At 42.4% G+C, this 17,371-nt stretch overlaps 1 protein-coding gene across 1 annotated transcript in view; it reads right to left on the bottom strand.

The window, feature by feature from the left end:
• Nucleotides 1-8,407: 8,407 nt before the first annotated feature.
• Nucleotides 8,408-17,371, bottom strand: part of LOC143925640 (uncharacterized) — a 107,650-nt gene continuing 98,686 nt past the window's right edge. The window contains exons 5-6 of the mRNA XM_077450106.1: nt 17,082-17,351; nt 8,408-8,760 (exon numbers count right to left, since the gene is read on the bottom strand). Coding sequence (XP_077306232.1) covers nt 8,408-8,760; nt 17,082-17,351 — 623 coding nt within the window. The remainder of the gene's footprint in view (nt 8,761-17,081; nt 17,352-17,371) is intronic.

The raw sequence follows: 17,371 nt of genomic DNA, 5'->3' as shown, positions 1-17,371 counted from the left end.
CGGACAAGGGAGGGGGGATCGTTGTTCTGAACAAGGACGATTACATGAAGGAGATGCGCCGTATCTTAGCTGATACCACCACCTATACTCCACTACTTTACAATCCTAATGATAAATACAAGAAGGAGTTGGAACACATTGTCAGTATCGGCTTTGCTAATTCAATTTTGAATAGAAAGGAAAAAGCGTTTTTGGTACCTCGAGCACCTAGAGTACCGATTATGTATTACCTACCAAAGATACATAAAAATGTTTCTTGCCCCCCGGGTCGTCCTATTGTGAGTGGAATAGATTCAGTCACGTCCCGGGTGGGTAAGTACATTGATTTTTATCTTCAACCTTTGGTACGTTCTATTCCTTCCTATTTAAAAGACACAAGGGATGTCATTAACCTACTGTCCCAGTATAAACCTAAAACCGGGATGTGGCTGGTAACAGCCGACGTCACCTCACTTTATACCGTGATTCCTCACAATTTGGGCCTGGAGGCCGTTCGCTGTTTTCTTGAGAGGGGGTCTAATCTCCCACAAGAGCAGATTGACTTTATTATGGTTCTTTTAAATTATGCAGCAACACATAATTTTTTTTGGTTTGACGGCCTTTTTTACCGCCAGGATAGGGGGGTCGCCATGGGGGCTAAATATGCCCCCAGCCTGGCTAATCTTTTCATGGCCAAGTGGGAGGAGGACGTCATCTATGCGGAACCCAGGTCAGAGGTCACCCTCTGGGTCCGGTATATAGATGACGTCTTCCTCCTTTGGGATGGCGACCTACCGGCTCTTTCTGAGTATATGAACTTTTTGAATACTAATGACAGAGGGATACATTTCAGTTATGAAGCGAGTTTAGAACAAATACATTTTTTGGACTTGGCTATTTCTGTTAAGGAAGATAGGTTTATCACTTCCACCTACTTCAAACCTACAGATAAAAACGCCTACATACCTCGAGACAGCTGCCATCACAAATCATGGCTGAACTCAATTCCTAAGAGCCAATACCTTAGGATTAAACGCAATTGTTCAGAGGATGGTACCTTCTTGACACAGGCGGATGTCCTCACCAAGAGGTTCCTAGATAAGGGGTACAGTCCTGATTTCCTTAAGGATGCCCTAGATCAGGTTATTGGCACCAATCGAGGGGATCTATTGAAGGCCAGAGTGAAGAATGAGGGGGAGGTCAGTTCTTATAGATGCACTTTTACTACCACCTTTTCGCGCCAACATTTTAATGTGAAGAACATTATGAATAAATATTGGCACATCTTAAAGAATGATAGAGTTTTAGGTGCCATTCTACCTGATAAACCTAAGGTAGTCTTTAAAGGTGTACCCAACCTCAGAGATAAATTGGCTCCCAATGTTGTGAATCCCCCTAGGGAGATAACAAATCTGTTCTCGGAACTAAAGGGATATTATCAATGTAGAAGATGTCAGGTGTGCCAGCTTAATCGTTGCACCACGAGAAGAACTACGGTACTAGTTTTTCGTCTACCTGCACTTCCAAAACCTTTCCTATCGATTCTTTTATCACTTGCTCCACCACAGGTGTTGTTTATTTACTCCAATGTCCGTGCGGCCTGCAATATGTGGGCCGGACAAAAAGACCTCTTCAGGTCCGGATCAACGAGCATATAAGCAACATCAGGAAAGGTTTTACTAAACATTCCGTTTCCAAGCACTACTTATCGGTTCACGATAGGGACCCTTCGGACACCCTTTTTCTCGGCATAGACAAATATAGGCCAAACTGGAGAGGTAGTTGCTTGGTCCGTAGTATCTCCAGGTTGGAGATGGCCTGGGTACACAAATTAAAAAGCTACACCCCTTTCGGGTTGAATATTGACGTTGACGTCAATTGTTTCATTGATAACTCATGATTATTGTATATTCTTATATTAATACGACATTTGTATTACACTTTTAAAAAAGATTTTTTTCTATATTTAGTAATAGTTTTTTAGTCACCTATGCCCTCATGCTCTATACATGTTCGAACTTTTGGGCATAGTATGGCATTTTTTGTGACCCTCGATGTAATTATCGTTATAGTGTTACTTCATCTTAACTTTGCTGTGGTCATTTATTGAACAGAACATTTATAGTTCGAACTTAATGTTAGGGATATATATGTGGCTATATTCAGTTTAAGGAGTACATTTAGGTCTCCATAATCTTTGGAGGTTGTGTACGGTATGTCTTTTTGCATTTATTGTCCGCATATACATTTACGGTTCTACCATTAGGTTATAACGAGGGTCGCATTATGCTCATATATATTGTTTTAAATGTTTATTATGGATATATTTTTTTAGTTTAAAGTTGCCCTATATGTGCTATGTATGCATGGTTTGACCCCTGGAATCGAGCGGATCATACATGTGGTCAATCTTCTTAGATTGTTTATTCTACTCACCCAGTTTTAAATGGTGCCCACTGTTTGATCTTCCTATAATAAAAAACAGAATTTTTTCCGGGGGCCCTTTAAGATGGCCACATCGGTAACCATATTATTTTTGTTTTATATTATTTGTACCTTTATGGGCAAATAGTATAAATTTTTTTTATTTTTATTTTTATTTATCTTTTCTATTGAATGCATATTCTCTGTGGATGTATATAGATATTTACATTCATATTTTAATAATTTTTTTAAGGTTTATATATGCTGGGTTTATTCAATCAATATGGAGGCCGCTTTCTGGCAGTAGTATTGCCAATTTCCCTAAACCAATATGGCGTTTTTCGTTTCGATCTCGGGGTCAAACCGAGGCTTGGTTTATTATTTGTTCTATTTAAGCGGTGCGTCAGGACGCCGCCCGTACCCCGTGACCACGTCCTATAGTGACGAAACGCGTAGGGAGGAGGAGCGACGTCCTGACGCCACCATCTCGTGCTGTATGTTTTCGGTGTAACGGGCGCTAACTGAGACCGGCCGGCTCGGTTTTGCTGTAACGATCGTTTTAATCTTCATTTCTGTAAGTGCGCATTTGTCTTTTTCGTTCGATTAAAAGTTATATTTGGGTTTTACACTATTGTGAGTCTCATTGCCTTTTATGTAAACCCACGAACGGGATTGTATCGAGAGACGAGCGGGCTCCGAAGTCCCTTATATTTCATTCGTGTAGACCCTGGACTGGGGGAATCAGTCAACTGCTCTACATGGTTCTCTGTAATAAGGAACCATCTGTTTCTGGTAAGCGGCATTAATATCATTGGTGGAGGCTGAGCACAAGTCACGTTCGTGTTGGATAGTTCTACTGTCACTACTTCACTGTGGGAAACCTTACAAACAGAGACTGTATATGGACTTTTTGAACATTGCTCCATTCTCATTGTATTCTTAAACAATCCCCATATTCACGTTTCACTAATGTTATAAGTTAACGGATTATTGGTTGTTACATTGTTTCACGATTGTTCTAAAATAAGAGAATTTTTTTTGTTATATTATTTGATCTTTTTTGCAGGTTCACTCTATATTATGAATATCACTTAAGGTGTTCTTTAGTTTTGTTACACATATTTTCTGATACCTAATTTTAATCTTCAGATACCATTAGGTGCAATATATTTGTTCTATTTATGTTTGGGCTTTGTTAGCAGAGTTTTGCTTGCATTTGTTCACATTCATTTGATTATTCACTTCTATTAAGTGTACTCTTTGTATAACTACACTATGAAGTATTTGCTATTTTTACTGACATAGCATTTTCTATCTTTAGAAATCTCAAAATCTGTAGATTTTTGTTTTTGTCGCATTCCAATTTTTCTTTTAGTTTGCGACAAACATACCACTAAGTTCAAACTTTTTTGTGAGTTTTCACATGGGTATATTTTTTTAGTTCATTTATTTTCTGTAGCGCAGCCCACTCTTTTTTTCTTTTATGCCTAAAATGTCCTGCCATTTTGAGGGGTTTTCTTGTTGGTAGATTTTCTATAACATTGGGACGTTGGCTATATCAAATTAAAATACCTATAGCACCTCCAAAACTTTTTTTGATTTTTATGTAATATGTCGTATGTGGTGTATCTACTATGGTGTCCTTGCAACTTATTTTATGTAGGGTGTACCAAAAGGTTGCTTAGGGTGCGCATTTCTGAACATCTAGCTAATATTCGGAAGGGTTACCAATACCATAGTGTATCAATGCACTTTAACCACTTTAGCCCCGGACCAATTGTCAGCCTAAAGCCGCGTACACACGTAGCGGTATGTCCGACGTACTTAGTCTGGCGGACTTCCCGCCAGACTGTCCGTCGGACTTTCCGAACGGGCTACTTGCCCACACACGGCACTTTTTCAGCGGACTAATACGGCGTACTAAGTCCGCCGTACTATCCGCCCTACTTTTGAAATGAACGGACTCACCCACACACGCGGAGGAAAGTCCGCTCATTTCGAGGGTGTCTCCAGGTAGGCGGGGCCCGCGAAAGAGATGTCGCTGGCCCCGTCGCCTGGTATGGACTTAAAGGGGAACCCCAACGAGCGAGCGCCCCCCCCCGAGCCGTACCAGGCCGCATGCCCTCAACATGGGGGGTGCCTTGGGGAAGGGGGGGCTGCGCGGGCCCCCACCCCAAAGCACCTTGTCCCCATGTTGATGAGGACAAGGGCCTCTTCCCGACAACCCTGGCCATTGGTTGTCGGGGTCTGCGGGCGGGGGGGCTTATTGGAATCCGGGAGCCCCCTTTAATAAGGGGGCCCCCGGATACCGGCCCCCCACCCTATGTGAATGAGTATGGGGTACAATGTACACCTACCCATTCACCTGTAAAATAAAAGTACAAAAAAAACACAACACACGAGATAAAATACTTTATTGCACAGCTCCGGGGGTCTTCCGTCTTCGGGGGTCTTCTCGCCGGACTCCTCCGCTATCTTCTTGTAGCTCTTTTGCTAGCGGAGGAGTCCGGCTTTCTTCCTCGCCGCTGGCCTCTTCTTCTGACTTCGGGGGTCTGGGATATATTGCCCACACATGCTATGGGCATAAGTCAAATTACACCCCAAAATAAATTCTGCTGCTTCTCCCGAGTATGGGGATACCACATGTGGGGGACTTTTTGGGAGCCTAGCCACGTACGGGTCCCCGAAAACCAAGCACTGCCTTCCGGATTTAAATATAAAACACTACCAAAAAAAAGTGTTAGTGATCGCAGGGATCAGGCCTGACTCTGCAAACGCTGCAGTTATGTGTTTAGTGTTTTGTAAGTGACAGTGATCGATCGATACTGCACTTGGGAGGGCTGGGCAGAGGGGCAAAACGCAGGTGCTAGCAGGTATCTGGGCTGATCCCGCTAACAATGCGTTTTTTTTTGGAACCCTAAACTGCTGGGGACGCTAGTATAGATCTGATCAAATCAGATATTGATCTGTTCAGATTCTATACCATGTGTGTGGGTGTTAGCGGTACTGGCACTAACCTAGTGCTGCCTGGGGCGACGCAGACCCTGACCCTAAAACCTAATTGATATCACCCGCCGGGTGATCAGGGGGTTAAACCTTTATTGGGTAATAAATGGTGGGTGCCCTGATGCTATAAAAAGCAAACTAACCAGAGTCACCCGTAACACTTACAGTGATCACTGGTGAAAGGGTTAACTAGGGGCAATCAGGGGGTTCAAATTTTTATTAGGTAGTATATGGGGGTCCCTGGCGCTATATAAAAACCTGACGGGGAACCTAAATAACTAACTGGCTAGCCAGCGTCACCAGTGACACTTATACGGTGATCGCTGGTGAAAGGGTTAACTAGGGGCAATCTGGGGGTTAAAACCATTATTGGGTAGTACATGGGGGTACCTAGCGCTATAAAAACCTGGCGGTGAACCTAAAAAAATAACTAGCTACCTAGCGACACTAGTGACACTAATGCAGCGATCAGAAAAATTATCGCTTGGTGACACTGGCAAAAGGGGGTGAAAGGGTTAACTCTAAGGGCAATCAGGGGGTTAAACCTTTATTGGGGGGGTAGGGGGCTACCCTGGACCTAACACTAACTGCCCTGACAGTTTTTACTTTTACAACTGACACTGAATGCAGTGATCAGTAAATAAATGATCACTGCAATCAGTGACACTGTGACGGGGGGGGGGGGGGGGCGGGGGGATCGGGGGTGATCAGTCAGCAGCAGTGCACCAGAACCCTATATACTGTACACCTATACCAGTCCTTAAAAGGACTTTTGTGTGCTTAATAGCTAGTGATTTGTGTCACTACAGTCTCTCCCTGCTCCACACAGCGTCCTGTCCCTACACTGACAAAAGACAGAATGTAAAATGGCCGCCAGATCAGGTCTATTTATAAGGTAGGGGGAATGTCCAATTGTCCATGTGCTGAAATGTCTCAATTGGCTGTCCTGTACCCCATGATGGACGTGTCATCATGAGTCAAAGTTCTTCACAATGTAAACGCATATGTCAACGCGCGAACAGCATCAAAAGTCCGCTGGTTTGGCGAATCGCGAACAAGCAAAATTTGCGGCGAACCGCAAGGCCATCTCTACCTAGGAGTACTATTTTAGAATCTATATATTCTTAAAAATAAAAACTATTCAAAAATGTATCTTATGGACCAAAAGTTAAAGCCTTGAAGTAGAAACCTAGGGTTTTCCTATTTTGACCCCAAAAATCTGTTTGAATTTGTGACATGAATCCAGTCCATGGATTTCTACAAAATTCAGACATTATATTAATGGATAGATCATAAAAAAATTATTAAAAAAACACACAAAAAAAAAAAATGGTTCCAACACCGGGTGTTTTTCACCTCTATAAGGCTCAGATCACACAAGTACTATTATGCCGCGTACACACGACCAGACTTTTCGAGGGACTAAGTCCGACAGAGTTCTGACAGAGTTCTGACAGAGTTCTGACGGACTTTCCGAATGAACGAGCCAGAGGGACTCGAACGTGATGACGTACGACTGGACTAGAATAAGGAAGTTCATAGCCAGTAGCCAATAGCTGCCCTCGCGTCGGTTTTTGTCCGTCGGACTAGCATACACACGAGCGGATTTCTCGGTAGGAACTGGGTCCGGTGGAGTTCTGGCGGAAAAATTTGAAACATGTTCCATTTCTAAAGTCTGTCAGACTTTTGCAAATCAAAAGTCCGCTGTAGTCCACACAAGATCGAATAGTCTGCCGGAATCATTCCGTCGGACTTTTGATGTTGAAAAGTCTGGTCGTGTGTACGGGGCATTAGATGAGGCTTTAATCACTCTCACTGCACTGAGATTAAAACAGGCTAGTTAACCTTGTGCTTAAACTCATTATAAACACTAATGAAAGATGCATTTGTGTCCTGGATCATATACTTCTACAATGGCGGAAGATCCTCTTTACACTTGACATGCAAATCCAAAGAACTCTTCCTTAAGGACCTTCAGGCTGAGTACCGATGCCATGGGGTAAGATAAGAGACACGAACCCCAATGCCCACCAATGTCGGACTAGGTCACCCTTCATATGGTACACTTTCCTTATCCCACAGAAATCTCTCCATACCATGAAAGGGGATTGTTGTTTGAGTTTGCTCCCAGAGTCAAAGTTTCCTAATCCTCCCCTGCCTATAAGTCAAAGTAAGTAAATCATGTAGCCAGAGAGAGATGGATCTCAATCACAACAGCAAATGTCTTGTTTGAAGAGAACTAATTTCTACAAGTGACTTAAAGCGGAAATTTACCTATAAGAACGTAATAAAATATAATTTTCTTTAGCAAGGAACATACATTCCACATTAATAATTATGCTACCAAAATTAGTGTGTGCTGTAAATTGCCTCCAGCATTGCTCCTGTTTCTTCTTACTGGAGGCTGCCATTTTGCTGAAGCCCAGAATCCCTGAGCAGCAGTAAATCGTAAATTCATCAAATTAAATGGTTTCAAAAAAAGTTACAATCCTGGAATGTCGGGATTAGTAACTGTCCCATTTGCTTGTGTCCTCAACAAAACTGTCAAACCATCAAATGGTCGGTATCATAGCTGATCACATGTGCAGCACCATGGGAGTTATAGATCAAACAGAAGCAGCTTCCTTGGCTGTAAAAAGGATAGGAGGGTTTAATTCCATTTTAAGGCTTTCAGCAGATCTGCCTCTACATATTCAGCAGTGCCTAAAAATGGACAGCAACTGAGCACGTGCAGGAGGATGAGACTGTGTATTACTGGATTTTACACAGTACTGTATAGACACTTCATTTTATTGTTTTACATATCTATACCTGTAAAAGGGGCCGGTATGAAGTCATCTAGCAGGACTTCATTTTTTGACTAAAGTTCCTCTTTACCAGGACTTGTGTGATATGTCAGTTGGTACAAATGATTAAACTGTAATAATAATTTCAGCAAACAGTATCGCATGACCAAGAGAACCAATCCTAGGCTTCCTTTCATTTTCAATCTGATTGGTTACTGTTGGTAACATGGTAAATGTAGGTGCAGAGCACGCTGCAAGACGCAACATAAAATAGTGAAATAGTGGTGAGACTTACCTCGCTCTTCCAGGTCTCTGATCACTGAGGGGTTATGTTCATTTAATAATTTGTATAAAATATCCTTGTCAGTATTACTCCACCCTCTGATCAAAGAGTACAGCGTTCTCATCTTATCTTGTGGGGTTCGTTCGCCACATATTGTGAAATACTTGTCTCTTGTCAACAGATCCCTTCTCATAAGACCATCCAGGACTGGATCTATCTGATGGATCCTTTGTATCAGTTCCACACAGTGTTCATCCACAAAGTGCTCCTTTCTTTTCAATTCTGTAAAATAAAGTTATAAACATTTTTTTTAATCATTTTTTTTTCTCTTGATGTTTACAATTCAATATGTTGGCAGAAGAATATAGAAATCTATTTGTATTTCCAATATTTAGGAACAAAACCCCATTATACTATAACACTAAAGTCACACTGGACTCCATTCACTGAAGTACATCACATGCCGTATTTAGGTGTTCAGACGCATCCCCCGAAATATCACATGTCAGCCTGAAATTGTCAATTCACTATGCCGCTTTACCGCATTTATCACAAAACACTCAAAATGCTCAGTAAATACCCCCAAAAATGGGTCAAAGTCAATTCACAGAAGGAAATAAATAAATAAATGAATGTTGTAATTAAAATGTCTGTTACCCCAACATTTCATATTCCTGATATGTGGTTGCTGTACCATGTACTTGTATGAGAGTCTCCTGTTCTCTTTGTATTGCTTCCTTTGTGTGAAATCCCCGGTGTTCCTACCTTCCTCTGCTTTCCTATTAAAAACTGACCACACGAAGCAGCAAAACACAGCATGGTCAGTTCTCTAGCTATGCTGGGAACTCAGCCTGCTCTCCTCCAATGATCAGACTTGTCCTGACACCCAACCCCCCCCCCCCTGCACAGCCATTCACTGGGAAGATCAGTGTGCTGCTGCTTCTCCTCCCCCAGCTCTTATGCAGCTGAGAACAGAAGACATGTGATCACTTACAAAAAGAGGGGAAAAGGTATTTGTAATGTTTTTTTATTTCTGTACACAAATATTTTGCCTTCCATTTCTATTTTAAACTGAATGGGTTGTTTTACAAGATGATAGTTTACAATCACTTGAAGTCGTGGTCCAGACATGCGGTATTTAGGAATGTAAATATAGAATTGCCAATTCGGAGTAGTCTCTGCTTTTCATTTTTGGATCAGTTCTCTCACCGGTAATGTATAGAACTCTAAATATGGAAGTCATTGGGGTTGATTTACTTAAAGTGGAACTACACTGTGTCTGAGCACCACAAACCAAAATGTATTTCATTTATAATAATCAAAGCAAAATCCTGTAGAAAAGCACCGCCTCTCATTTCTGGCTGTGGCCATCTTGAATAAGGGTAGATGATTCATGGAGCAATTACATCCTGGAATCCATCTGCCCTTAGCTCAGGCATGCAGACAGGATGGTGTGCTTAGCTGAGAAAACCCCTCCCCCTCTCCTGAAGACTCCTGGGATTGATGACATTATTTGTCTGGACATGGAAACCAGGAAGCAACTGAAGAGATGTACAAAACGGTTTAAAACAAGTAAATATGATCTAATTCTCTATCTATTTACTAATACTAGCAGTGTGAGGATTCAAAATAGACAATGTTGATTGAGGGAGTGAAGTTCCACTTTAATGTATAACTAGAGGAAAAACGTTTTAGTACTGTATAGATTAGAGAAGGATTAGAACCCCTGTCAGGTTTTATTGCTGTCTGTGCCCCTGTTAGGGAGATTCCCTCTCTCTATTTGTCATGTTTACCATTATCACTGAAAGTGAAAGAAAATACCAAATGTTGGGTTGTCCTCAGAACAGTAATAGAGGGAATTTTTCATTGAGGTCACTGCTTCTGGTCACCTGAGGGGCCCCCAAGGATTCCTTTAACCACTTGCTGACCAGCCGCCATCATCACAGTAAAGCAAGTCAAAACGTTCCTGTGAACCGTCGTAGCTGTACGTCGGTCCCTTTAAGTGCAAACGCAGCACAAGAGGCAGAACAGAGACGTGTAAACACACAAATCCCTGTTCTATGAGGAGAGGAGATGCAGATTGTCAGTTCCTAATAGCTGGGAACAACGATCTGTCATTTCCTCTAGGCAGTCCCCTCCCCCACAGTTAGAACACACAGTCAGGGAACACATTTAACCCCTTGATCGCTCCCTAGTGTTAGACCCTTCCCTGCCAGTGACATTTATACAGTAATCAGTGCATTTTTATAGCACTGATCGCTGTATAAATGTCAATGGTCCCAAAAATGTGTCCAATTTGTCCGCCATAATGTCGCATTCCCGATAAAATTCACAGATCACTGCCATTGCTAGTAAGAAAAAAAATAATAATAAACATTGCATAAAACTATCCCCTATTTTGTAGACGCTATAACCTTTGTGCAAACCAATCAATATACGTTTATTGCAATTTTTTTTTTTTACCAAAAATATGTAGAAGAATACATGAGGAAAAATGTGTTTCTTTTTAGAAAAAATGTGGGATATTTATTACAGCAAAAAGTACAAAATATTGTTTTGTTTTTTTCAAAATTGTCGCTCTTCTTTTGTTTATAGAGCAAAAAATAAAAACCGCAGAGGTGATCAACTACCACCAAAAGAAATCTCTATTTGTGGGGAAAAAACAACATCAATTTTGTTTGGGTACAACGTCACACGACCGCACAATTGCCAGTTAAAGCGACGCAGTGCAGAATCCCAGAAAATGGCCTGGTCATTGAGCAGCCAAATCTTCTGGGGCTGAAGTGGTTAATTTGCAGGGATTTCCTCTCACTTCATGTTTGGCTATGGGACAGAAAGTGAAGAGAAATCTCCTCAATGGGAGACAGATGGAAAAAAAACCTTCCTTCACTCGATCTAAATGAAGAAAAAATAAGTTGTGCCTATAGTTCTACTTTAAGACAAACAGACTGCACTTTACAAGTTGCTCCAGAGATTAGTAAATGAGTAATGTTTCACTTTACAAATGTAGCACTGACATTTTTGCCTACTAATCGTATGTTAATGTGAATACAAGATAAACCTTTGGGCGTTATTCTTTAGTATTTGGCGCCATCTAGTGACCAAAATTGGAAATGGACTTTAGTTATTTTCCTTTTCATAGTATTGGAAAGATAACAGGAAGTGACTGTGTTTACTTTTCTTATTTGACCTTATCTACCCAGAATGCCAGGTGACCTATCCATGATCACAGTCTACTGAACTGCATGCTGGGTAGGCTATAAAAGGGCCCGCGTGGCCATTTTCTCTCTCTTCTGGACACATGGCCTGCCTGTGAGGACCTGTGAGGAGATCCCTAGAGAACTGCAGACTGCAGAGCAGCAATCTAAAGCTAGAGGAGGACTTCACACCACAGCGTGCTGGGACCGCAGTGTGGTCGGATCGGGAAGGATCCAGAGGCACCGTAACAGAGGTAACTGAGAGCTCCTGGTGACCTTGTGAACCTGAACAGCGTGACGGCGTGGCCACAGCAAATGGACTGAGACCAGCGGAGTGGAGCTGACTTATTCTTCAGACCCAGTTTGGTGAGAGGGCTGTTGCCCACAGTTTCTTATGCACTTGCATACACCTAGACTTTAACACAGTGTTGCTGGGACTTGTAGTCCCACGGAGGAGAATCTAATAGACTGAGTTTAAGCAGGCCCAAGCCTATTCATCACAATACTATTCGCACTGTGTTACACCAGGGGCAATTACAAGTGTATCACACTACAGGAACGGTTCTAATATTCATCTCACGTTAACCTTTGTTGTTCCATGGATTCCTCGGATTACTGTTGGATTACAATTGTTACAACAACTATTGCTACCAGAAGAAAAGAAGATCAAAGACTGCATCCTTTATTGCAAGGCCTTGCATCTTATTAAAGTAGGGGGAGCTCCCTAGGGATTGTGTTGTAATTTATTATTGATCCTGCATTTCTATAGCTACCAGGGTGTAATGGAAGTGGGAAGGTTCCCAGAGTAAGGTGTAGTCCCTCTGAGCACTAGTCCCAATTGGAGCCGCATTTGAAAGAAAGTATATTATACGTGTACAACCCTATATACTGTACACCTATACCAGTCCTTAAAAGGACCTTTGTGGACCTAATAGTAATAGCTAGTGATTAAACTGACTGTCCCTGCTCCACACAGCCTCCTGTCCCTACACTGACAAAAGACAGAATGTAAAATGGCCGCCAGATCAGGTCTATTTATAAGGTAGGGGGAATGTCCAATTGTCCATGTGCTGAAATGTCTCAATTGGCTGTCCTGTACCCCATGATGGACGTGTCATTATTGGGTAAAAGTTCTTCACAATGTAAACACATATGTCCGCCACCAGAAGTCCGCCGGTTTGGCGAATCTCTAACAAGCAAAATTTTCAGCAAACCGACCGTCGGGCGAACCGCAAGGCCATCTCTACCTAGGAGTACTATTTTAGAATCAATATATTCTTAAAAATAAAAACTATTCAAAAATGTATCTTATAGACCACAAGTTAAAGCCTTGAAGTAGAAACCTAGGTGTCAGAGGATCAACAGACTTTAACGTCGGTGCTTCCCTGTGCGCCTGCGGGCTAGACCAGCGCAGAGGCGCACACGGGTGTGCGACACCGCGGGTTTGCACATCACCTGATCACTCTGGCAGGCCTATAAAAGGCATCCATTCGCTCTGTGTCTTTGCTGGTTTGTCTCCTCAGCTCACCTGGGTTCCTCTGCTTCCTGTTCCTGTTTACCACTTCCTGTTGTGACCCGGATTGCCTGAAGACTACTCTGATTCTCTCCTGACCTGACTCCTGGCTTGTTTAATGGACTTCCTGCTCTTAGCCTTGCTGGCTCCCGGACTGATACTTGTGTTTGACCCTCGGCCTGCCTCTAGAATATCCTCTGTCTTCTGCACTTAGCCTTGCTGGCACCCAGACTGATACCCATGTTTGACCCTCGGCCTGCCTCTGGATTATCCTCTACAGTCAGCCTTGCTGGCTCCTGTACTACTAGTGTTTGACCCTCGGCCTGTTTCTGCACTTTTCTTACCTGTTTTACAGACTGGCTTGCTACTTACCTTCTGGTCCGGTCCATCCTGCACGAGCCCTCTTCCAGACCTTCACACAAGTCAGGTGTTAGAACCCCTGCCGGGCGTTCTCTTCAAGTATATCCCAGGGCCATCTGCACGGGCATCTCTTCCTTCAGAAGACTTCCTGCATACCAGTCACCTGCTGGCAACCCGTGCCCCTTCGTGCCCTATACCCGCTGTTCCACCCTCAGGGGTACTGTGCACCCAGTTGCAAGGGAAGCCGCTCTCAGCACTTCGGCCCCCGGTGAGTACCTGACACTAGGGTTTTCCTATTTTGACCCCAAAAATCTGTTTGAATTTGTGACATGAATCCAGTCCATGGATTTCCACAAAATTCAGACATTATATTAATGGATAGACCATAAAAAAAATGATTAAAAAAAAAAAAACCACACAAAAAAAATGGTTCCAACACCGGGTGTTTTTCACCTCTATAAGGCTCAGATCACACAAGTACTATTAGATTAGGCTTTAATCACTCTCACTGCACGGAGATTAAAACAGGCTAGTTAACCTTGTGCTTAAACTGATTATAAACACTAATGAATGATGCAGTTGTGTCCTGGATCATATACTTCTACAATGGCGGAAGATCCTCTCTACACCTGACGTGCAAATCCAAAGAACTCAATAAAGAGGACCTGTTACCACCCCTCATAGTACCTGTCAATCACAATCCATCAGAGTACCTGTCACAGTCCATCAGAGTATTTGAGTACCTCTCACAGCCCATCAGAGTACCCGAGTACCTGTCACAACCCATCAGAGTACCTGTCAGCCCATCAGAGTACCCGAGTACCTGTCACAGCCCATCAGAGTACCCGAGTACCTGTCCCAGTCCATCTGTGTACCCGAGTACCTGTCCCAGTCCATCAGAGTACCCGAGTACCTGTCACAGCACATCAGAGTACCCAAGCACCTGTCACGGCACATCAGAGTACCTGAGTACCTGTCACGGTCCATCAGGGTACTCTAGTATCTGTCACGGTCCATCAGAGTACCCAAGTACCTGTCACAGCCCATCAAAGTACCTGAGTACCTGTCACAGCCCATCAAAGTACCCGCGTACCTGTCACTGTTCATCCGAGTACCCAAGTACCTGTCCCAGTCCATCTGAGTACCCGAGTACCTGTCCCAGTCCATCTGAGTACCCGAGTACCTGTCCCAGTCCATCTGAGTACCCGAGTACCTGTCACAGTCCATATGAGTACCTGTCACCACCCTTCAGAGTACCCAAATACAAGTCACCAAGCCATCAGGGTACCTGTCACCAGGCCATCAGAATACCCGAGTACCTGCCACCAGGCCATCAGAGTAACCGAGTACCTATCACCAGTCCATCAGAGTACCCGAGTACCTGTCACCAGGCCATCAGAATCCCCGAGTACCTGTCACCAGTCCATCAGAGTACCTATCTCCAGGCCATCAGAGTACCCAAGTACCTATTTGCAGCCCATGTCCCATAGAATATACGTTGGGGTGTTTGCTTTCCAAAATGGGGTCATTTTGTGGGTAATTTCACTGTCCTGGTACTCCAGGGCCTTCAAAAATGTAATAGGTGGTTGAGAAATGAGATGCGTCATTTTTGCTCGTAGAACGTCTGAAGGTACTACATCAATGTTGGTGCTCTGTATGTGGCCAGGCTGTGTAAAAGTCTCACACATGTGGTATCGCCGTACTAGGGAAGAGTAGCAGAATGTATTTTGGGGTGTAATTTGTTGTATGCATATGCCGTGTGTGAGAAATAACCTGATAATATGACAATTTTGTAAAAAATAAATAAATAATAAAAAAATCTTCATTTTGCAAAGAATTGTGGGAAAAAATGACAAATTAAAAAAAACTCCCCATGCTATTTACTTAATACCTTGGAATGTCTACTTTGTGAAAAAGGGGTCATTTGGGGGGTATTTGTACTTTCCTGACTTGTTAGTGTCTCAAGAAATGAGATTCACCTGATGCACTGAAGGCCTGATCAGAAGTGATCAATTTTCAGTAATTGGCACCATAGTTTGTAGACTCTATAACTTTCACAAAGACCAAATAATATAAACTAATGTGGGTTATTTTTACCAAAGATAGGTAACAGTATAAATTTTGGCCAAAATTTATGAAGAAAAATTACTAATTTGCAAAAATTTATGACAGAAACAAAGAAAAAGGCATTTTTTCCACAAAATGTATGTTTTATTTTATTTATAGCACAAAAAATAAAAAACCCACTAGTGATTAAATACCACTAAAAGAAATCTCTATTTGTGTGGAAAAAAGGACGCAAGTTTCATATGGATACAATGTTGGATGACTGTGAGAGCGCTGAAAGCTGAAAATTGGTCTGGTCAGGAAGGGGGTGTAAGTGCACTGTATTGATGAGGTTAAGGACCTTCAGGCTGAGTACCGATGCCATGGGGTAAGATAAGAGACACAAACCCCAATGCCCACCAATCAATGTAGGACAAGGTCACCCTTCACATGGTACACTTTCCTTATCCCACAGAAATCTGTCCATACCATGAAAGGGGATCGTTGTTTGAGTTTGCTCCCAGAGTCAAAGTTTCCTAATCCTCCCCTGCCTATAAGTCCAAGTAAGTAAATCTTGTAGCCAGAGAGAGATGGATCTCAATCACAACAGCAATTGTCTTGTTTGAAGAGAACTAATTTCTACAAGTGACTTAAAGCGGAAATTTACCTATAAGAACGTAATAAAATATAATTTTCTTTAGCAAGGAACATACATTCCACATTAATAATTATGCTACCAAAATTAATGTGTGCTGTAAATTGCCTCCAGCATTGCTCCTGTTTCTTCTTACTGGAGGCTGCCATTTTGCTGAAGCCCAGAGTCCCTGAGCAGCAGTAAATCGTAAACTCATCAAATGAAATGGTTTCAAAAAAAGTTACATTCCTGGAATGTCGGGATTAGTAACTGTCACATTTACTTGTGTCCTCAACCAAACTGTCAAACCATCTTATGGTCGGTATCATAGCTGATCACATGTGCAGCACCATGGGAGTTATAGATCAAACAGAAGCAGCTTCCTTGGCTTTAAAAAGGATAGGAGGGTTTAATTCCACTTTAAGGCTGTCAGCAGATCTGCCTCTAAAAATGCAATGCCTCTTTAGGCAGTGCCTAAAAAATGGACAGCAACTGAGCACGTGCAGGAGGATGAGACCGTGTATTACTGGATTTTACACAGTACCGTATAGACACTTCATTTTAGTGTTTTACATATCTATACCTGTAAAAGGGACCGATATGAAGTCATCTAGCAGGACTTCATTTTCTGACTAAAGTTCCTCTTTACCAGGACTTGTGTGATATGTCAGTTGGTACAAATGATTAAACTGTAATAATAATTTCAGCAAACAGTATCACATGACCAAGAGAACCAATCCTAGGCTTCCTTTCATTTTCAATCTGATTGGTTACTGTTGGTAACATGGTAAATGTAGGTGCAGAGCACGCTGCAAGACGCAACATAAAATAGTGAAATAGTGGTGAGACTTACCTCGCTCTTCCAGGTCTCTGATCACTGAGGGGTTATGTTCATTTAACAATTTGTATAAAATATCCTTGTCAGTATTACTCCACCCTCTGATCAAAGAGTACAGCGTTCTCATCTTCTCTTGTGAGGTTCGTTCGCCACATATTGTGAAATACTTGTCTCTTGTCAACAGATCCCTTCTCTTAAGACCATCCAGGACTGGATCTATCTGATGGATCCTTTGTATCAGTTCCACACAATGTTCATCCACAAAGTGCTTCTTTCTTGTCAATTCTGTAAAATAAAGTTATAAA

This window comes from Lithobates pipiens, unplaced genomic scaffold, assembly GCF_037356315.1.
Source record: "Lithobates pipiens isolate NorthernLeopardFrog02 unplaced genomic scaffold, aLitPip1_a1.2 Scaffold_22, whole genome shotgun sequence".
NCBI lineage: Eukaryota > Metazoa > Chordata > Amphibia > Anura > Ranidae > Lithobates > Lithobates pipiens.
Note: the sequence above shows the minus strand (reverse complement) of the source record. Positions and strands in the feature narration are given on the sequence as shown.